This window comes from Oncorhynchus gorbuscha, linkage group LG03 (genome assembly GCF_021184085.1).
Source record: "Oncorhynchus gorbuscha isolate QuinsamMale2020 ecotype Even-year linkage group LG03, OgorEven_v1.0, whole genome shotgun sequence".
Classification (NCBI taxonomy): Eukaryota; Metazoa; Chordata; class Actinopteri; order Salmoniformes; family Salmonidae; genus Oncorhynchus; species Oncorhynchus gorbuscha.
This window is the reverse complement of record NC_060175.1, coordinates 38,746,746-38,765,414: the sequence shown is the minus strand read 5'-3', so window position 1 is coordinate 38,765,414 and position 18,669 is coordinate 38,746,746. Positions and strand designations below refer to the sequence as shown.

Here is an 18,669-nt window from a genome sequence, read left to right as displayed (position 1 = left end):
ACAGAAAACCATAATTCTCGTTTCTCCTTTCCAGTGGCACTTAGGGCCTCAGTTCTAACTTGAGATCCACACAGGGAACTGGATTTTTGTCCTAAAACATGCATAGATTGATGTCAGTGGGTTCTCAGGTTAGGATCTGACCTGTAACCTACTGGTAGGGAGACGTGGACCACAGGGTTTGGTAGGTAGGGAATAAGGCCTCAGGCCTGGAAGAGGTGTGAGGGCTTTAGGTAAGGGCCAGGGGTTAGTCCTGGAAAAACCTCCTGGCCTATGTTGGTGTGTATGGTGTTGTGTGGTGTGTATGGTGCTGTGTGGTGTGTGGGTGTGTATGGTGCTGTGTGGTGTGTATGGTGTGGTGTGTGGGTGTGTATGGTGCTGTGTGGTGTGTGGGTGTGTATGGTGCTGTGTGATGTGTGGGTGTGTATGGTGCTGTGTGGTGTGTGGGTGTGTATGGTGCTGTGTGGTGTGTGGGTGTGTATGGTGCTGTGTGGTGTGTGGGTGTGTATGGTGCTGTGTGGTGTGTGGGTGTGTATGGTGCTGTGTGGTGTGTGGGTGTGTATGGTGCTGTGTGGTGTGTGGGTGTGTATGGTGCTGTGTGGGTGTGTATGGTGCTGTGTGGTGTGTGGGTGTGTATGGTGCTGTGTGGTGTGTGGGTGTGTATGGTGCTGTGTGGTGTGTGGGTGTGTATGGTGCTGTGTGGTGTGTGGGTGTGTATGGTGCTGTGTGGGTGTGTATGGTGCTGTGTGGTGTGTGGGTGTGTATGGTGCTGTGTGGTGTCCAAGTGCTAGCTTGCAACTAGCTGGGACACACAGGGCCTGGCCTTCTTTCCTCCCTTCATTGAAGTAGTCACTGATCTAACATGCTTGGATAGGTGGAATGTACAGTAGGTTTCGCTGCATGGCTTTCACCTATCCAGTTATATCCCATCAGTGACTACCTCCTCATGGAAGGGAGTAAAAAAAAGCTGTTTTGTGATGTATTGGACCTGTTAACAGCACACATGTCTGTCTGCTGCTCTGGGTTTATTTGGGAATGTCCACAGGTACAGGGTAGGCCAGCGGAGCCCCCTCTGCTGCTGTGATGCTGTCCACGATGGACGTCAGAGAGCGCAGGTTAGTCTGCTCTGGAGAGTCTGCACTCAGGAGGTCTAGAGAGAGACATGAGAGAGAACGTCAAAACAGCTAACATTTTCAACAAGTTCAGGGTGCATTGCTGAAATGTAATACATTATGTGTTTACCCTCGTTGCTGTAGCTCTGGGTACAGTGGTCTGAGGTGTTGCTCCACTCTGGGCTGCTACAGCAGGTGCTGCCTGATCCCTGCTCACTCGACGACGACACCTGTTACCATGGAGACAAGGCACTGTCATTCACCCCGCTTTATGTGACACGTCACGCCCCACCCCACACAGACGATGCCAGTGACACACACATCATCTCATTCACAACTATAGACACACACTACGGTACTCTCAACGACAAACACACACTACTATTGATCATCTTTGTCTGTCGTAGCTCAGAAGCTGGTGTTGCCTGTCTCTTTTTCAATGATTCATCAAACAATTTCTTTTTTTAAATTGTCACTTAGCAGACACTACAGTAGTGAGTGCATACATTTTCAGATTTTTTCGTACTGGTCCCCCATGGGAATCGAACCCACAATCCTGGCATTGGAAGCGCCATGCTCCACCAAGTGAAGCACACACACTACACTACCCACAACTCCACTCACTACACACACAGCTCCATCAATTACTTTATGAATAATTGATTGTACTACTGTGTCATAACACATTATCCATTACAACTGTTTCTGAAAGCTGGTAGGTTAAGATGAAACTAAATCAAGATTAGGTGAGTGCTGTGTTTGAAGTACTTATGAGGGATACAAATGATGTATGTAGCATGTCTTTTAAAACAATAGCTATAGCAGCACTCCCAAGGGAATTCACGCACGCCAGGGTGAAATGTTTCAATATACCTCAAAGTGCTGTTCTGTCTGTGTTGTTAGGGGATGGTTTGATGAGGGCTCTGTTCTGGAACTGTTCTGTTGAAACCTTGTATTCTACGAGAGGCGAACACCATATATCAGAGTTTACACACCAGACGTAGATCTACCCTCCTACCAGACTCACACTAGCACACACAGACATATAAAAAGCCTTTACAACTAACACACCCAACCGCCACACCTGCCTTACCTAAAAGCACTGTTAATGCCTGTAGGCCTACATGTACTCAAATAACATCATTTCCTAAATGTTGGGGGCGATTATTCCCATCCATGTCATTTGCAGTCGTTTCCAAGTCTCTGGTCCCTCTTTCTTCACTCCTCATTCCCTTCATCTCATTCCCTTCATCCCTCTTTCTTCACTCCTCATTCCCTTCATCTCATTCCCTTCATCCCTCTTTCTTCACTCCTCATTCCCTTCATCTCATTCCATTCATCCCTCTTTCTTCACTCCTCATTCCCTTCATCCCTCTTTCTTCACTCCTCATTCCCTTTATCTCATTCCCTTCATCCCTCTCCAGTCTGCCTCTCCCTCTTTCTTCACTCCTCATTCCCTTCATCTCATTCCCTTCATCCCTCTTTCTTCACTCCTCATTCCCTTCATCTCATTCCATTCATCCCTCTTTCTTCACTCCTCATTCCCTTCATCCCTCTTTCTTCACTCCTCATTCCCTTTATCTCATTCCCTTCATCCCTCTCCAGTCTGCCTATCCCTCTTTCTTCACTCCTCATTCCCTTCATCCCTCTCCAGTCTGCCTATCCCTCTTTCTTCACTCCTCATTCCCTTCATCCCTCTCCAGTCTGCCTCTCCCTCTTTCTTCACTCCTCATTCCCTTCATCTCATTCCCTTCATCCCTCTCCAGTCTGCCTCTCCCTCTTTCTTCACTCCTCATTCCCTTCATCCCTCTCCAGTCTGCCTCTCCCTCTTTCTTCACTCCTCATTCCCTTCATGCCTCTCCAGTCTGCCTCTCCCTCTTTCTTCACTCCTCATTCCCTTCATCCCTCTCCAGTCTGCCTCTCCCTCTTTCTTCACTCCTCATTCCCTTCATCCCTCTCCAGTCTGCCTCTCCCTCTTTCTTCACTCCTCATTCCCTTCATGCCTCTCCAGTCTGCCTCTCCCTCTTTCTTCACTCCTCATTCCCTTCATGCCTCTCCAGTCTGCCTCTCCCTCTTTCTTCACTCCTCATTCCCTTCATGCCTCTCCAGTCTGCCTCTCCCTCTTTGACGCCTCTCTCTTCTACTGTGTCATTCCCTCTCTCACTTTATTCACATCTTTTCTCTCATTTAGCCTTTTCCTCATATTCTTTCTCTTCCTCCTCAACCACTCCCATCCTCATGTATCTCTGTTAACCTCCCTCCCTCCATCCCTATCTCCTCCCTTCTACCTTGCTCTTTCTCCCAGACCTCTACTGTAGGTTGGTGTGGTTCTTTCATCCCTCACACCGTCCATCTCTTCCTCCCTGCGTCCCTGTCTCCTACTCACCCTGGGTTGAGCAGGTCCAGTGCGGTATTGTAAGCCCTGTGTTCCCTGGTCGGTCTCCTGCTGGTTGAGGGAGGATACGAGTGCCTGCAGCCTCTCAATGTACTGGATGGCACTCCTCAGGATCTCCACCTTGGGCAGCCTCTGATTGGGGTTCATCAGGGTGCTCCTCTTCAGGGCCTCGAATGCCTCGTTCACCTTCTTCAGCCTCCTCTTCTCACGCATTGTGGCCGCTTTCCGTCGGTCCATGGTCACAGTCTTGCGTTTGCACAGCTTGCAGGCCCAGGGTAGGCACTGGCCGGGGCAGTGGGGCTCCGGGTGGGGGGAGAGACCAGAGGGGGTTGCCTTGTCCTCCATACCTCCACCCAACCCTACCCCAACCCCCCCGGATAGACCCCCACAAATCCCCATCATGGAACCACCGCGCTCCTGGTAGCCCCCCTGGTCATACCCACCCGGCAGCCGGGACTGGTAGAAGTTGTCCCCCCCTTCGTAGAAGCGTTGGTCGGGGAAGAAGTAGGGGTTGGTCTCGAAAAGCTCCATACTGGTCGACGCTGAAGTTTAGGGGGCGAAGACTCTGGTTTGGTTCCTCTGGGCTCTACTGTGTGTGTTCTATAGGGGTGTTAGGTCTGAGTGTGTTGGAGAGAGTGTGTGAGTGAGCCTCTCCCACTTCTGGCCTGGGTTAGTGGAGAGAGGAAGATGTGTGGAGAACAACTGGTGTGGAGCAGCAACTGCAGGTTGGCATTTAAACCCTCTGACTGCTGCAGGATCAGAGGGTTAAATTTAGCACGAGCCCAGAGAAACCTGACACGGCGTTTAGCTGTTGCTGCACATCTAAACTTCACATCTCTGTTGGGCCCTGCTCTCCAGGGCTTCAGGAACGTGTGTATGTGTGTATGTACGTGTGTGTGTGTTTGTGTGTATATGTGTGCATAGGAAGCTATGTCTATGTACTCACTCGCGTGTGTGTGCGTGTGTGTGCATGTGTGCAAGGTAGAGCGTCGGCCAATGGCGTAGTAGATAATGGAATGTGATCTGGTTGCCATGGAAATTGGTCTAATTACCTCAGATCTGACCATGGGATCAAAGATGGCTGCCTTAGTGAGCTATTCCCTGCCTCACGTCCCCTCCACGACATCATACCTGAAGTCCCCTACCATACAGTCTACACACAGCTGTCACCTCCACTCTCAAATCCCCATACTTGATGACAGAAAGTATCACAGCAAGTTTTGTTGAAGTTATTAATTGAAGGAAAGTTATTTTGATTCATTCTGAAAATAAGGTATGAAGATTTTCAGTATGGATATGTTTGACTGATGTTTTATCTGCGTGAAGTTCATGGGGACATGGAGTTAAATCTTGACATGTTTTCCACATCCAATAGAGAGTCCTTAGTATTTGGCTTTAAACCCAAGAGAATGGATAGAGACACATAACTGGACACCCCTGAGTGACTGTGGGCCAATTCTCCACTGTCGGGTACAGCCTGGTATGTGTCTTAACAGTGAGATTCACATCAGGTAAGATATTTGTGATGGCCTTGGTTGTCCTGACCCTGGACAGTGTTAGCCTAGCTGCCTGTCGCTAATCCCTCAAGACTCGTCTCACCTCATAGCTCACAGGCTAATTCTGACAGGCTTCCGTTCGGATGCACCATGGTCCTGTCTGTCCCTATCATATCCCTGTCTGTCTCTCTCATAGCCCTGTCTGTCTCTCTCATAGCCCTGTCTGTCTCTCTCATAGCCCTGTCTGTCTGTCTCATAGCCCTGTCTATCTGTCTCATAGCCCTGTCTGTCTCTCTCATATCCCTGTCTGTCTCTCTCATATCCCTGTCTGTCTCTCTCATAGCCCTGTCTGTCCCTCTCATATCCCTGTCTGTCTCTCTCATATCCCTGTCTGTCCCTATCATATCCCTGTCTGTCTCTCTCATAGCCCTGTCTGTCTCTCTCATAGCCCTGTCTGTCTCTCTCATAGCCCTGTCTGTCCCTCTCATAGCCCTGTCTGTCTCTCTCATAGCCCTGTCTGTCTGTCTCATAGCCCTGTCTATCTGTCTCATAGCCCTGTCAGTCCCTCTCATAGCCCTGTCTGTCTGTCTCATAGCCCTGTCTGTCCCTATCATATCCCTGTCTGTCCCTCTCATAGCCCTGTCTGTCTCTCTCATAGCCCTGTCTGTCTGTCTCATAGCCCTGTCTGTCCCTCTCATAGCCCTGTCTGTCCCTATCATATCCCTGTCTGTCTCTCTCATAGCCCTGTCTGTCTCTCTCATAGCCCTGTCTGTCTGTCTGTCTCATAGCCCTGTCTGTCCCTCTCATAGCCCTGTCTGTCCCTATCATATCCCTGTCTGTCTCTCTCATAGCCCTGTCTGTCTCTCTCATAGCCCTGTCTGTCTCTCTCATAGCCCTGTCTGTCCCTCTCATAGCCCTGTCTGTCTCTCTCATAGCCCTGTCTGTCTCTCTCATAGCCCTGTCTGTCTCTCTCATAGCCCTGTCTGTCCCTCTCATAGCCCTGTCTGTCTCTCTCATAGCCCTGTCTGTCTGTCTCATAGCCCTGTCTATCTGTCTCATAGCCCTGTCAGTCCCTCTCATAGCCCTGTCTGTCTGTCTCATAGCCCTGTCTGTCTGTCTCATAGCCCTGTCAGTCCCTCTCATAGCCCTGTCTGTCTCTCTCATAGCCCTGTCTGTCTGTCTCATAGCCCTGTCTGTCCCTCTCATAGCCCTGTCTGTCTCTCTCATAGCCCTGTCTGTCTGTCTCATAGCCCTGTCTGTCCCTCTCATAGCCCTGTCTGTCCCTATCATATCCCTGTCTGTCTCTCTCATAGCCCTGTCTGTCTCTCTCATAGCCCTGTCTGTCCCTCTCATAGCCCTGTCTGTCTCTCTCATAGCCCTGTCTGTCTGTGTCATAGCCCTGTCAGTCCCTCTCATAGCCCTGTCTGTCTGTCTCATAGCCATGTCTGTCCCTCTCATAGCCCTGTCTGTCCCTCTCATAGCCCTGTCTGTCATAGCCCTGTCTGTCCCTATCATAGCCCTGTCTGTCTCTCTCATAGCCCTGTCTGTCCCTCTCATAGCCCTGTCTGTCTCTCTCATAGCCCTGTCTGTCTGTCTCATAGCCCTGTCTATCTGTCTCATAGCCCTGTCAGTCCCTCTCATAGCCCTGTCTGTCTGTGTCATAGCCCTGTCAGTCCCTCTCATAGCCCTGTCTGTCTGTCTCATAGCCATGTCTGTCCCTCTCATAGCCCTGTCTGTCCCTCTCATAGCCCTGTCTGTCATAGCCCTGTCTGTCCCTATCATAGCCCTGTCTGTCTGTCTCATAGCCCTGTCTGTCCCTATCATAGCCCTGTCTGTCCCTCTCATAGCCCTGTCTGTCCCTCTCATAGCCCTGTCTGTCTCTCTGTCTGTCTCTCCCATAGCCCTGTCTGTTTCTCTGTCTGTTTCTCTCATAGCCCTGTCTGGGGTTCTATGAGAGAGACAGAGTTTGGGTAATGGTCTGGGACAGGGCTAGATTGGGTAATGGTCTGGGGCGGGGCTAGGTTGGGTAATGGTCTGGGACAGGGCTAGATTGGGTAATGGTCTGGGGCGGGGCTAGGTTGGGTAATGGTCTGGGACAGGGCTAGGTTGGGTAATGGTCTGGGGCGGGGCTAGGTTGGGTAATGGTCTGGGACAGGGCTAGGTTGGGTAATGGTCTGGGACAGGGCTAGGTTGGGTAGAGGTCTGGAACAGGGCTAGGTTGGGTAATGGTCTGGGACAGGGCTAGGTTGGGTAATGGTCTGGGACAGGGCTAGGTTGGGTAATGATCTGGGGCAGGGCTAGATTGGGTAGTGGTCTGGGACAGGGCTAGGTTGGGTAGTGGTGGTCTTGGACAGGGATAGTTTGGGTAGTGGTCTGGGACAAGGCTAGGTTGGGTAGTGGTGGTCTTGGACAGGGATAGTTTGGGTAGTGGTCTGGGAGAGGGCTAGGTTGGGTAGTGGTGGTCTTGGACAGGGATAGTTTGGGTAGTGGTCTGGGACAGGGCTAGGTTGGGTAATGGTCTGGGACAGGGCTAGGTTGGGTAATGGTCTGGGACAGGGCTAGGTTGGGTAATGATCTGGGGCAGGGCTAGATTGGGTAGTGGTCTGGGACAGGGCTAGGTTGGGTAGTGGTGGTCTTGGACAGGGATAGTTTGGGTAGTGGTCTGGGACAAGGCTAGGTTGGGTAGTGGTGGTCGTGGACAGGGATAGTTTGGGTAATGGTCTGGGACAGGGATAGGTTGGGTAGTGGTCTGGGGCAGGGCTCGGTTGGGTTGTGGTGGTCTTGGACAGGGATAGTTTGGTAATGGTCTGGGACAGGGCTAGGTTGGGTTGTGGTGGTCTTGGACAGGAATAGTTTGGGTAATGGTCTGGGACAGGGCTAAGTTGGGTAGTGGTCTGGGACAGGGCTAGGTTGGGTAATGGTCTGGAACAGGGAAAGGTTGGGTAGTGGTCTGGGACAGGGCTAGGTTGGGTAGTGGTGGCCTTGGACAGGGATAGTTTGGGTAGTGGTCTGGGACAGGGCTAGGTTTGGTAATGATCTGGGACAGGGCTAGGTTGGGTTGTGGTGGTCTTGGACAGGGATAGTTTGGGTAATGGTCTGGGAAAGGGCTAGGTTGGGTAGTGGTCTGGGACAGGGCTAGGTTGGGTAGTGGTCTGGGACAGGGCTAGGTTGGGTAGTGGTCTGGGACAGGGCTAGGTTGGGTAGTGGTCTGGGACAGGGCTAGGTTGGGTAGTGGTCTGGGACAGGGCTAGGTTGGGTAGTGGTGGCCTTGGACAGGGATAGTTTGGGTAGTGGTCTGGGACAAGGCTAGGTTGGGTAGTGGTCTGGGACAAGGCTAGGTTGGGTAGTGGTGGCCTTGGGCAGGGATAGTTTGGGTTGTGGTCTGGGAAAGGGCTAGGTTGAGTAGTGTTCTGGGACAAGGCTAGGTTGGGTAGTGGTGGCCTTGGACAGGGATAGTTTGGGTAGTGGTCTGGGACAAGGCTAGGTTGGGTAGTGGTCTGGGACAAGGCTAGGTTGGGTAGTGGTGGTCTTGGACAGGGATAGTTTGGGTAGTGGTCTGGGAAAGGGCTAGGTTGGGTAGTGGTCTGGGACAGGGCTAGGTTGGGTAGTGGTCTGGGACAGGGCTAGGTTGGGTAGTGGTCTGGGACAGGGCTAGGTTGGGTAGTGGTCTGGGACAGGGCTAGGTTGGGTAGTGGTCTGGGACAGGGCTAGGTTGGGTAGTGGTCTGGGACAGAGCTAGGATGGGTAGTGGTCTGGGACAGGGCTAGGTTGGGTAGTGGTCTGGGACAGGGCTAGGTTGGGTAGTGGTCTGGGACAGGGCTAGATTGGGTAGTGGTCTGGGACAGGGCTAGGTTGAGTAGTGGTCTGGGACAGGGCTAGGTTGGGTAGTGGTCTGGGACAGGGCTAGATTGGGTAGTGGTCTGGGACAGGGCTACAGGGCTAGGTTGGGTAGTGGTCTGGGACAGGGCTAGGTTGGGTAGTGGTCTGGGACAGGCTAGAGGGTAATATTACTACAGTTGAGTGCAGGCTTGTGTGTGTGTGGGGGGCTGTCAGGTTAGCCAGTGATGGATGGTCACTGATGGTGGAAGGAGTACAAAGATGCCTGTGTGGGTCTCAGTAAGAGGGGGCAGCAGTGTGTTAGAGTCACTCATAACCCCCCCCCCCCAAATCTGTCCTACACATACACACTCACACACCTCCCCACCTCATTTTCAGTAGAACCTGAGAACTTGTGTGTGCCAGCCGTATACTCCCCCAACACCCCCCAGGTTGGGGAAAAGTCCCCTCTCTGTATTTAGAAGTGAAGGGGAACAGTGAGGTACAGTCACCAGAGTGTCCACAATGTTTACTTCTGGTCTGCAGTTGTTCTATATTAATTTATCTTTGGAATCCAGCACACAAGCCCTGATACTCAGTCACAGCTCTGTTTGACTGATAAGTAGTCTGAGTAGTCATCATATCCTGGTTGGACATTTTGACAGGCATTGTCACTGTTGTCAAAACAGACCTCTTCACTTTGAATATCCACAGTGAAAAATATTAAGTGTGTGTGTTTGGGTGCATGTGTGTGTGTGTGGTCTGGTTATTGCCAACAGTGTTCCACTTTTCCTCAATGACAAGCAGCAGCACATTGCGGGACAGCTGAGATGGGCTGGGGGTGAAGTGTGGGGGTAAAGGGGGAGAGGAGAGGGGAAGTGTTTTAAATTGTACTCTTTATTCTAAAGCTGTAATTGTTACAAAAAACAATATTCCTTCCTTCTTGTAGTGTAAATGTTATAAGTTGCTCTCGATAAGAGAGTACTGTATGTCAATAATATGACCTAGATGTAAATGTCCTTGTAGATCGTAAGGAAAAGGATGACAGAGTAGGATGAAGTTGTTCCTACACACTGATCTATGGCCAGTTAAACATTTTTCCATCTGATGGTTGAGATTAGGATTTGAGGAGGGGAAGCGGTTGAGGATCCAATTTGTCTCCTAGTGTAGATACCCAGAGTGTGGCTGTATTAGTCCAGGAATGTATCCTCTCTCTGGCTCGGCTCTCAACTCTTAGAAAAATATAATGGACTGCATAACCATTGCGACAGCAACAGATGCCCCCTTGTCCATCGTCAAGGAGATGGGCTGTTGCTATGGGGAACTCTACACGACAACCTGTCAGTCTACAGCTAAATGGGAGAAGGGAAAGTATGACTGTATGTCAATCACACCATCAATACATTAGCCAATCAACCGATCACACATATCACATGCCCATGGTTGTGGTAGGTTGATGTACCCATGTGTGGGGAAGGCAAAGGTGTATTAATCAATCAATCTACCTATTAGTCAATTAAAAGTGACATCAAGGACAGTACAGTATGAAAATAGGCAGACTCCTTCTCCAATAGAAATCCCCAATCACGCTTGCAGGCGATGCTGGCTAACCCTAACCATTTGAGGTCAGTTTCGGTTTGTTTTTTAGAAATAATCACAGTTTTCAGTTTCGATTTTGATTACTATTATTTTTTATAGTAAATGTATTATGTGGGTTAAATGATGTAATATCACAGAAAACAATAATTGATGTTAGTCACTGCCCAGTGCTAGTAATAATTGATGTTAGTGACTGCCCAGTGCTAGTAATAATTGATGTTAGTGACTGCCCAGTGCTAGTAATAATTGATGTTAGTCACTGCCCAGTGCTAGTAATAGTTGATGTTAGTGACTGCCCAGTGCTAGTAATAATTGATGTTAGTGACTGCCCAGTGCTAGTAATAATTGATGTTAGTGACTGCCCAGTGCTAGTAATAATTGATGTTAGTGACTGCCCAGTGCTAGTAATAATTGATGTTAGTGACTGCCCAGTGCTAGTAATAATTGATGTTAGTGACTGCCCAGTGCTAGTAATAATTGATGTTAGTGACTGCCCAGTGCTAGTAATAATTGATGTTAGTGACTGCCCAGTGCTAGTAATAATTGATGTTAGTGACTGCCCAGTGCTAGTAATAATTGATGTTTGACTGACTGCCCAGTGCTAGTAATAATTGATGTTAGTGACTGCCCAGTGCTAGTAATAATTGATGTTAGTGACTGCCCAGTGCTAGTAATAATTGATGTTAGTGACTGCCCAGTGCTAGTAATAATTGATGTTAGTGACTGCCCAGTGCTAGTAATAATTGATGTTAGTGACTGCCCAGTGCTAGTAATAATTGATGTTAGTGACTGCCCAGTGCTAGTAATAATTGATGTTAGTGACTGCCCAGTGCTAGTAATAATTGATGTTTGTGACTGCCCAGTGCTAGTAATAATTGATGTTAGTGACTGCCCAGTGCTAGTAATAATTGATGTTAGTGACTGCCCAGTGCTAGTAATAATTGATGTTAGTGACTGCCCAGTGCTAGTAATAATTGATGTTAGTGACTGCCCAGTGCTAGTAATAATTGATGTTAGTGACTGCCCAGTGCTAGTAATAATTACTATTTTTATTACTAGCACTTATTAGGCTCTAACCTTCATTTATTCACATGACTTTATATTTTGGTTGAGTATATTACATTTGTTTTTAGTATCATATATATATGATAATGACTATTGTTTCATTAATAAATCCCCTATGATGGTAGTGACTGCCCATTACTGCATACCACTTATTAATAAACCATCCTTTATTCACATTACTATACTTGAATAAAATATTTCAGCTGTGTATATACATTTATTTTATTTGATGAGTCGAAATCATCGTCTCACCTCTGCTCAAGCAGTAGCAACCAGCCAGCCATCTATCTCTATGCTCTCCAAAGAATCATCCTTCAGGCTAGTAGGCATACTTTTATACTGGGGCGAAACTTTGGTTTTAGAGGTGGGACATAACAGCCTACCCGATTACTCGGAGGCGTCAGTATGGTCCTAAAGCAAACCAATGCCATGTTTTGTGTCACATTCCACATTATAAAACTGGGGGGACAAAAATGCAATTTTAGAATGTGGGCGGGACATGTCTGTCCTCAGTGAAAGTTGTGCCCCTGCTTTTAAGACTTCCAAATAACAACAATCAATCAATTAGATGTATTGTTGGGCAGAGATACCTAACGCTACCGCCCCCTACCCCTCTCCGTGTCTGTCTGTTGGTGTTAGTGCCAGATCTGACAGCCTACGGAATGTCGCGCCGATCCGCTTCACAAACAAACGTTTTAGGTGCTGATTCCTTACTCCACCCCATAGTTACTGTTGCTACGACTAACATATGCGTGCTAGCTGTGAAAAGGGGAGACAGGTCGGGCAAGGTGCTGAACCAAAAGTAGCAATATATAGCTGCCTATGCTGAGAAGCAAAGTGTGTTCTGCTGACTGGCAAGCAACCGGTTTTTACCTTACAAATTTGCTTGATTAGTTTGTATTTATTTTACTTTCCAATTTAGAATAAAGAAGACTCAGTGGCTTCTGTCTAGTCACTATCTGAAAAGCATGTCAAGGTAATTACACCATTAGCTACACCATTTGCATGTTATGCCCATTGTTGAATAAAAAAAGTGTTAGCATTAGCTACTTCAATGTAAAAATTACTGTAAAGCTACCAACCACACTTCAAGAAGTCTTCTCCCAAACTGATTCAACTGTTCATCCAACGCTTTTATAGACATTTACATTTACATTTAAGTCATTTAGCAGACGCTCTTATCCAGAGCGACTTACAAATTGGTACATTCACCTTATGACATCCAGTGGAACAACCACTTTACAATAGTGCATCTAAATATTTTAAGATCAGAAGGATTACTTTATCCTATCCTAGGTATTCCTTAAAGAGGTGGGGTTTCAGGTGTCTCCGGAAGGTGGTGATTGACTCAATGTCCTGGCGTTGAGGGTTTGTTCCACCATTGGGGAGCCAGAGCCCAGTTTTGACTGAGCTGAGCAGAACTGTACATCATTCAGTGGTAGGGAGGCAAGGCCAGAGGTGGATGAACGTAGTGCCCTTATTTGGGTGTAGGGCCTGATCAGAGCCTGGAGGTATCTACATGTGCTTCCCCTCACAGCCCGTCAAACCATGGTCTTGTCAATGCGAGCTTCAACTGGAAGCCAGTGGAGAGAGCGGAGGAGCGGGGTGAAATTGAGAGAACTTGGGAAGGTTGAACACTGACATTACTTGCTCGTTCTGGATGAGTTGTAGGGGTTTAATGGCACAGGCAGGGAGCCCAGCCATCAGCGATATAATCCAGACGGGAGATGACAAAGCCTGATTGACCTGCGCCGCTTTGAAGACAGATGAGACTCTGCGGATGTTGTAGAGCATGAACCTACAGGAACGGGCCACCGCCTTGATGTTAGATTGAGAACGATGGTTTGTTGTCCAGGATCACGCCAGGTTCTTAGCGCTCTGGGAGGAGGACACAATGGAGTTGTCAACCGTGATGGAAGATCATGGATTGGGCAGTCCTTCCCCGGGAGGAAGAGCAGCTCCGATCTTGCCGAGAGTTCAGCTTGATAAACTGGTGATCCGTCATCCACACTGATATGTCTGCCAGACATGCAGAGATGCGATTTCGCCACCTGGTCATCAGAAGGGGGAAAGGAAAGATTAATTGTGTGTCGTCTGCATAGCAATGATAGGAGAGACCATGTGAGGTTAACAGAGCCAAGTGACTTGGTGTGAGCGAGAATAGAATGAGGGGCCTCAGAACAGAGCCCTGGGGGACACCAGTGGTGAACACGTGGTGAGGTCAGATTCATCATCCACCTGGTAGGAGCGACCTGTCAGGTAGGACCAACCAGAACACAAGGTGGGCTGCTCCATCATGCATAACTACGGAGAGGGTGGAGAGAAGGATCTGATGGTTCACCATCATCATAGGCAGCCGAACACTAGGTCTAGAAGGATGAACCAGAGGAGAAGAGTTAGCTTTAGCGTCTGCTCCATCATCCGTAACTACAGAGAAGAGCAGTCTCAGTTGAATGACTAGTCTTGAAACCTGACTGATTTGGATCATAAGGTCATTCTGAGAGAGATAACCAGAAGCTGACCAAGGTCTGCACCATTCAAGAGTTTTGGAGAGAAAAGAAAGAAGGGATACTGGTCTGTAATTGTTGACATCGACTCATACCAGCAGAAATAGGGGTATTGATAAACTAATCAGGGGCCCCATAAGAATTTAAATATCAATGTGGTCCCGCCCCAAGTCGTGAGAATGACCACATGTGGTCAGATCAGCATGAGATTCCCCATTTTCATCCTATTTATTGAATATCGGTTATTGGTGGTATATATGTTAACTATAATATTATTGAAACAATATATTGGTTGGTGTCTAGTTATCATACATGGGCCCAACCCTATTAAGATAATCCTAAGCAGAACCATGTACATCATTCATTTTCATAAAGGCAATCAGTTGTTGTGGGAAGTAGTTAGTCTCACATCTTATCTACATGTCTTCCCCTGCCTAACAGCCCTCAAACTGTTTATCAAGACGCTAAGCCACGAAGAAGAGCCATGGGGGGTCAAATTGTCAACCATCCTCATACAAGACATCTGCATTACTTGCTCTTTGGGGTTTTAGGTTTGGTTTCTGTATAAGCACTTTGTGACATCTGCTGATATAAAAAGGTCTTTATAAAAAACAAAGTGATTGATTACATTTGAAGACAGATGAGAAGGGGAGAGGGTTTGGATGTAACCCACAGGGGACATGAATTCAGATTGGAGGGATGGTTTTGGTGTAACATACTGTACAGGAATAGGGATCAGGGGAATGGTTTGGTTTTAACACACAGAAGATAGGATTGCTCTTAGACCTTAAGGAAAAGGATCTTGGACAGTCAGAATAAAGATATAGCAACTTATGCATTCCTATAAAAGTAGGTTTCTCAAATTGGATAAATGGAGGAGACCAAGTTTTGAGGGAACATGCAAATGTCGAACTGACTGCATAAATGTCCATCAGTGATGTTGACAGAGAATTGAATGTGGGGGTTCATAACTACTGTATGTAACCAACCAGAACACTAAGGTCTGCTCCATCATCATAACTACTGTATGTAACCAACCAGAACACTAAGGTCTGCTCCATCATCATAACTACTGTATGTAACCAACCAGAACACTAAGGTCTGCTCCATCATCATAACTACTGTATGTAACTAACCAGAACACTAAGGTCTGCTCCATCATCATAACTACTGTATGTAACCAACCAGAACACTAAGGTCTGCTCCATCATCATAACTACTGTATGTAACTAACCAGAACACTAAGGTCTGCTCCATCATCATAACTACTGTATGTAACTAACCAGAACACTAAGGTCTGCTCCATCATCATAACTACTGTATGTAACTAACCAGAACACTAAGGTCTGCTCCATCATCATAACTACTGTATGTAACCAACCAGAACACTAAGGTCTGCTCCATCATCATAACTACTGTATGTAACCAACCAGAACACTAAGGTCTGCTCCATCATCATAACTACTGTATGTAACCAACCAGAACACTAAGGTCTGCTCCATCATCATAACTACTGTATGTAACCAACCAGAACACTAAGGTCTGCTCCATCATCATAACTACTGTATGTAACCAACCAGAACACTAAGGTCTGCTCCATCATCATAACTACTGTATGTAACCAACCAGAACACTAAGGTCTGCTCCATCATCATAACTACTGTATGTAACCAACCAGAACACTAAGGTCTGCTCCATCATCATAACTACTGTATGTAACTAACCAGAACACTAAGGTCTGCTCCATCATCATAACTACTGTATGTAACCAACCAGAACACTAAGGTCTGCTCCATCATCATAACTACTGTATGTAACCAACCAGAACACTAAGGTCTGCTCCATCATCATAACTACTGTATGTAACCATCAGTGTCCCCCGTGTCTGCTGTTAAGTAATGAACAACTTACATCATGTAATTTGAGCGATTTGTAAAGGTTATGTGACACCAATCATCATTTGAATACTCCCATTCATCCTTTTCCAGGATGAAGCGTCCCACCTGTGTTCTTCCAGAGCCCTGGAGGCCGGGGGAAAAGCCTTCTAAATTGGGGGGAAAGAGTAATGCTCTGGGCCCAGCCACACTACTCCTCACTGGGCCTTTTATCGCAGCGTAAGCCCCTACAACAAACAGAATGGGCGGCATGTGCATACGCAGCTGTCGCAGTCTTAGTGCAAGTGGTGTCATGTTAAATCACAGGAATGATCTGAGTCTGTCCACTGCCCTGCCCCACACTGGCATCCCACTAACTCGCAGTATACATACATATATTACATACAGGGCATACCCCACTGTATCACATACCCCCCCCCCATTCACTGACACAAACACACAACACATACCCTCAATCACGATCTGGAACATACCAATACAGTGTATCCCACTGGAAAACAAACCTCAATCACACACACAACACTGTAAACAGCCCTAACTTAATCACACACACAACACTGTAAACAGCCCTAACTTTATCACACACACAACACTGTAAACAGCCCTAACTTAATCACACACACAACACTGTAAACAGCCCTAACTTTATCACACACACTGTACACAGCCCTAACTTTATCACACACACTGTACACAGCCCTAAAGTTATCACACACACTGTACACAGCCCTAACTTTATCACAGACACTGTACACAGCCCTAACTTTATCACACACACTGTACACAGCCCTAACTTTATCACAGACACTGTACACAGCCCTAACTTTATCACAGACACTGTACACAGCCCTAACTTTATCACACACACAACACTGTACACAGCCCTAACTTAATCACACACAACACTGTACACAGCCCTAACTTAATCACACACAACACTGTACACAGCCCTAACTTTATCACACACACTGTACACAGCCCTAACTTTATCACACACACAACACTGTACACAGCCCTAACTTAATCACACACACAACACTGTACACAGCCCTAACTTTATCACACACACAACACTGTACACAGACCCAACTTAATCACCCACACAACACTGTACACAGCCCTAACTCTATCACACACACTGTACACAGCCCTAACTTTATCACACACAACACTGTACACAGCCCTAACTTAATCACACACACAACACTGTACACAGCCCTAACTTTATCACACACAACACTGTACACAGCCCTAACTTTATCACACACACAACACTGTACACAGCCCTAACTTTATCACACACACAACACTGTACACAGACCCAACTTAATCACACACACAACACTGTACACAGCCCTAACTTTATCACACACACTGTACACAGCCCTAACTTTATCACACACAACACTGTACACAGCCCTAACTTAATCACACACACAACACTGTAAACAGCCCTAACCTAATCACACACACAACACTGTACACAGCCCTAACTTAATCACACACACAACACTGTACACAGTCCTAACTTAATCACACACACAACACTGTACACAGCCCTAACTTTATCACACACACAACACTGTACACAGCCCTAACTTTATCACACACAACACTGTAAACAGCCCTAACTTAATCACACACACAACACTGTACACAGACCTAACTTAATCACACACACAACACTGTAAACAGCCCTAACTTAATGTAACGGATGTGAAACGGCTAGCTTAGTTAGCGGTGTGCGCTAAATAGCGCTTCAATCGGTTACGTCACTTGCTCTGAGACCTTGAAGTAGTGTTTCCCCTTGCTCTGCAAGGGCCGCGGCTTTTGTGGAGCGATGGGTAACGATGCTTCGAGGGTGACTGTTGTTGATGTGTGCAGAAGGTCCCTGGTTCGCGCCCGGGTATGGGCGAGGGGACGGTTTAAAATTATACTGTTACATTAATCACACACACAACACTGTACACAGACCTAACTTAATCACACACACAACACTGTACACAGCCCTAACTTTATCACACACACAACACTTTCCCTACTTACTGCCAACATACCCCACACACTGTCACAAATACACAGGACATATACACCCTCACAAACAAGCCGAGAGGTTTGCTATAAAACATACCCGGTTCACCAAACCGCTTCCAATTACCATTCTGAAAGATGATCTGACAGAGGTCCTTGGAGAGCATGCATGACTCCTCATAAAAACCATTTGAGTGTAATAAACGAAAGTGCTTTACAGTTCAAATTAATATTATTATCATAGTGTGAACGCTACTGAGTTTAGCACCTATAAGGTAGACTATTCTGAACCATAATGTGTTTATCGAACCTTTAAAAAAGTTCATGAATTATGTCAGTGTTTCCAGTATCTTTGTGTGTTTACTGTATACCCATGTGTGTTAACTGTATACCCATGTGTGTTAACTGTATACCCATGTGTGTTAACTGTAAAGTTGCTGTAAGGTTGTGTGTTAACTGTACATTGTTAACTGTATACCCATGTGAAACTAACTGTCTGTGTGTTAACTGTACCCATGGTCCCATTTGTTAACTGTATACCCATGTGTGTTAACTGTATACCCAAGCAGAGTAAAGTTGCAAGGTTGTAGTATATTGTTATGTGGAAACAATGTCTGCACTGGTCCCATTTCAGCTCCAATTCCACATCCGCATTCCGCGTGGGATAGGGAGGAAAGCTAACCCACTCCCAGACCCAGTTCTTACAGGGAAAGTAGGGACCCAAACTCTCTCTTTCTCCCTTTCTCCCTCACTTCA

At 47.1% G+C, this 18,669-nt stretch overlaps 1 protein-coding gene across 2 annotated transcripts; it reads right to left on the bottom strand.

Annotated features, from left to right (window-relative positions):
- Positions 1 to 651: 651 nt before the first annotated feature.
- On the bottom strand, positions 652 to 4,229 carry myog (myogenin). 2 transcript variants are annotated; one of them, XM_046335505.1, is made up of 4 exons: positions 3,496 to 4,229; positions 1,983 to 2,066; positions 1,240 to 1,339; positions 652 to 1,147 (listed from the first exon to the last, which is right to left on the bottom strand). In XM_046335505.1, the coding sequence occupies exons 1-4, from the start codon at positions 4,033 to 4,035 to the stop codon at positions 1,023 to 1,025; spliced, it is 849 nt and encodes a 282-aa protein (XP_046191461.1). In that variant the 5' UTR covers positions 4,036 to 4,229; the 3' UTR covers positions 652 to 1,022. The 2 variants fall into 2 exon arrangements, with proteins under 2 accessions (XP_046191461.1, XP_046191469.1); XM_046335513.1 differs by lacking the exon at positions 1,983 to 2,066 and having other exon boundaries at positions 3,496 to 4,228.
- Positions 4,230 to 18,669: the final 14,440 nt, after the last annotated feature.

Excerpts from the sequence above, each read along its gene's own strand:
- myog (XM_046335505.1), bottom strand. The coding sequence starts at position 4,035 with ATGGAGCTTTTCGAGACCAACCCCTACTTCTTCCCCGACCAACGCTTC. Across the intron at positions 2,067-3,495 it reads CTGGACCTGCTCAACCCAGG|AATACAAGGTTTCAACAGAA; the intron begins GTGAGTAGGAGA and ends CGCCTCTCGTAG. Across the intron at positions 1,340-1,982 it reads AGACAGAACAGCACTTTGAG|GTGTCGTCGTCGAGTGAGCA; the intron begins GTATATTGAAAC and ends CCATGGTAACAG.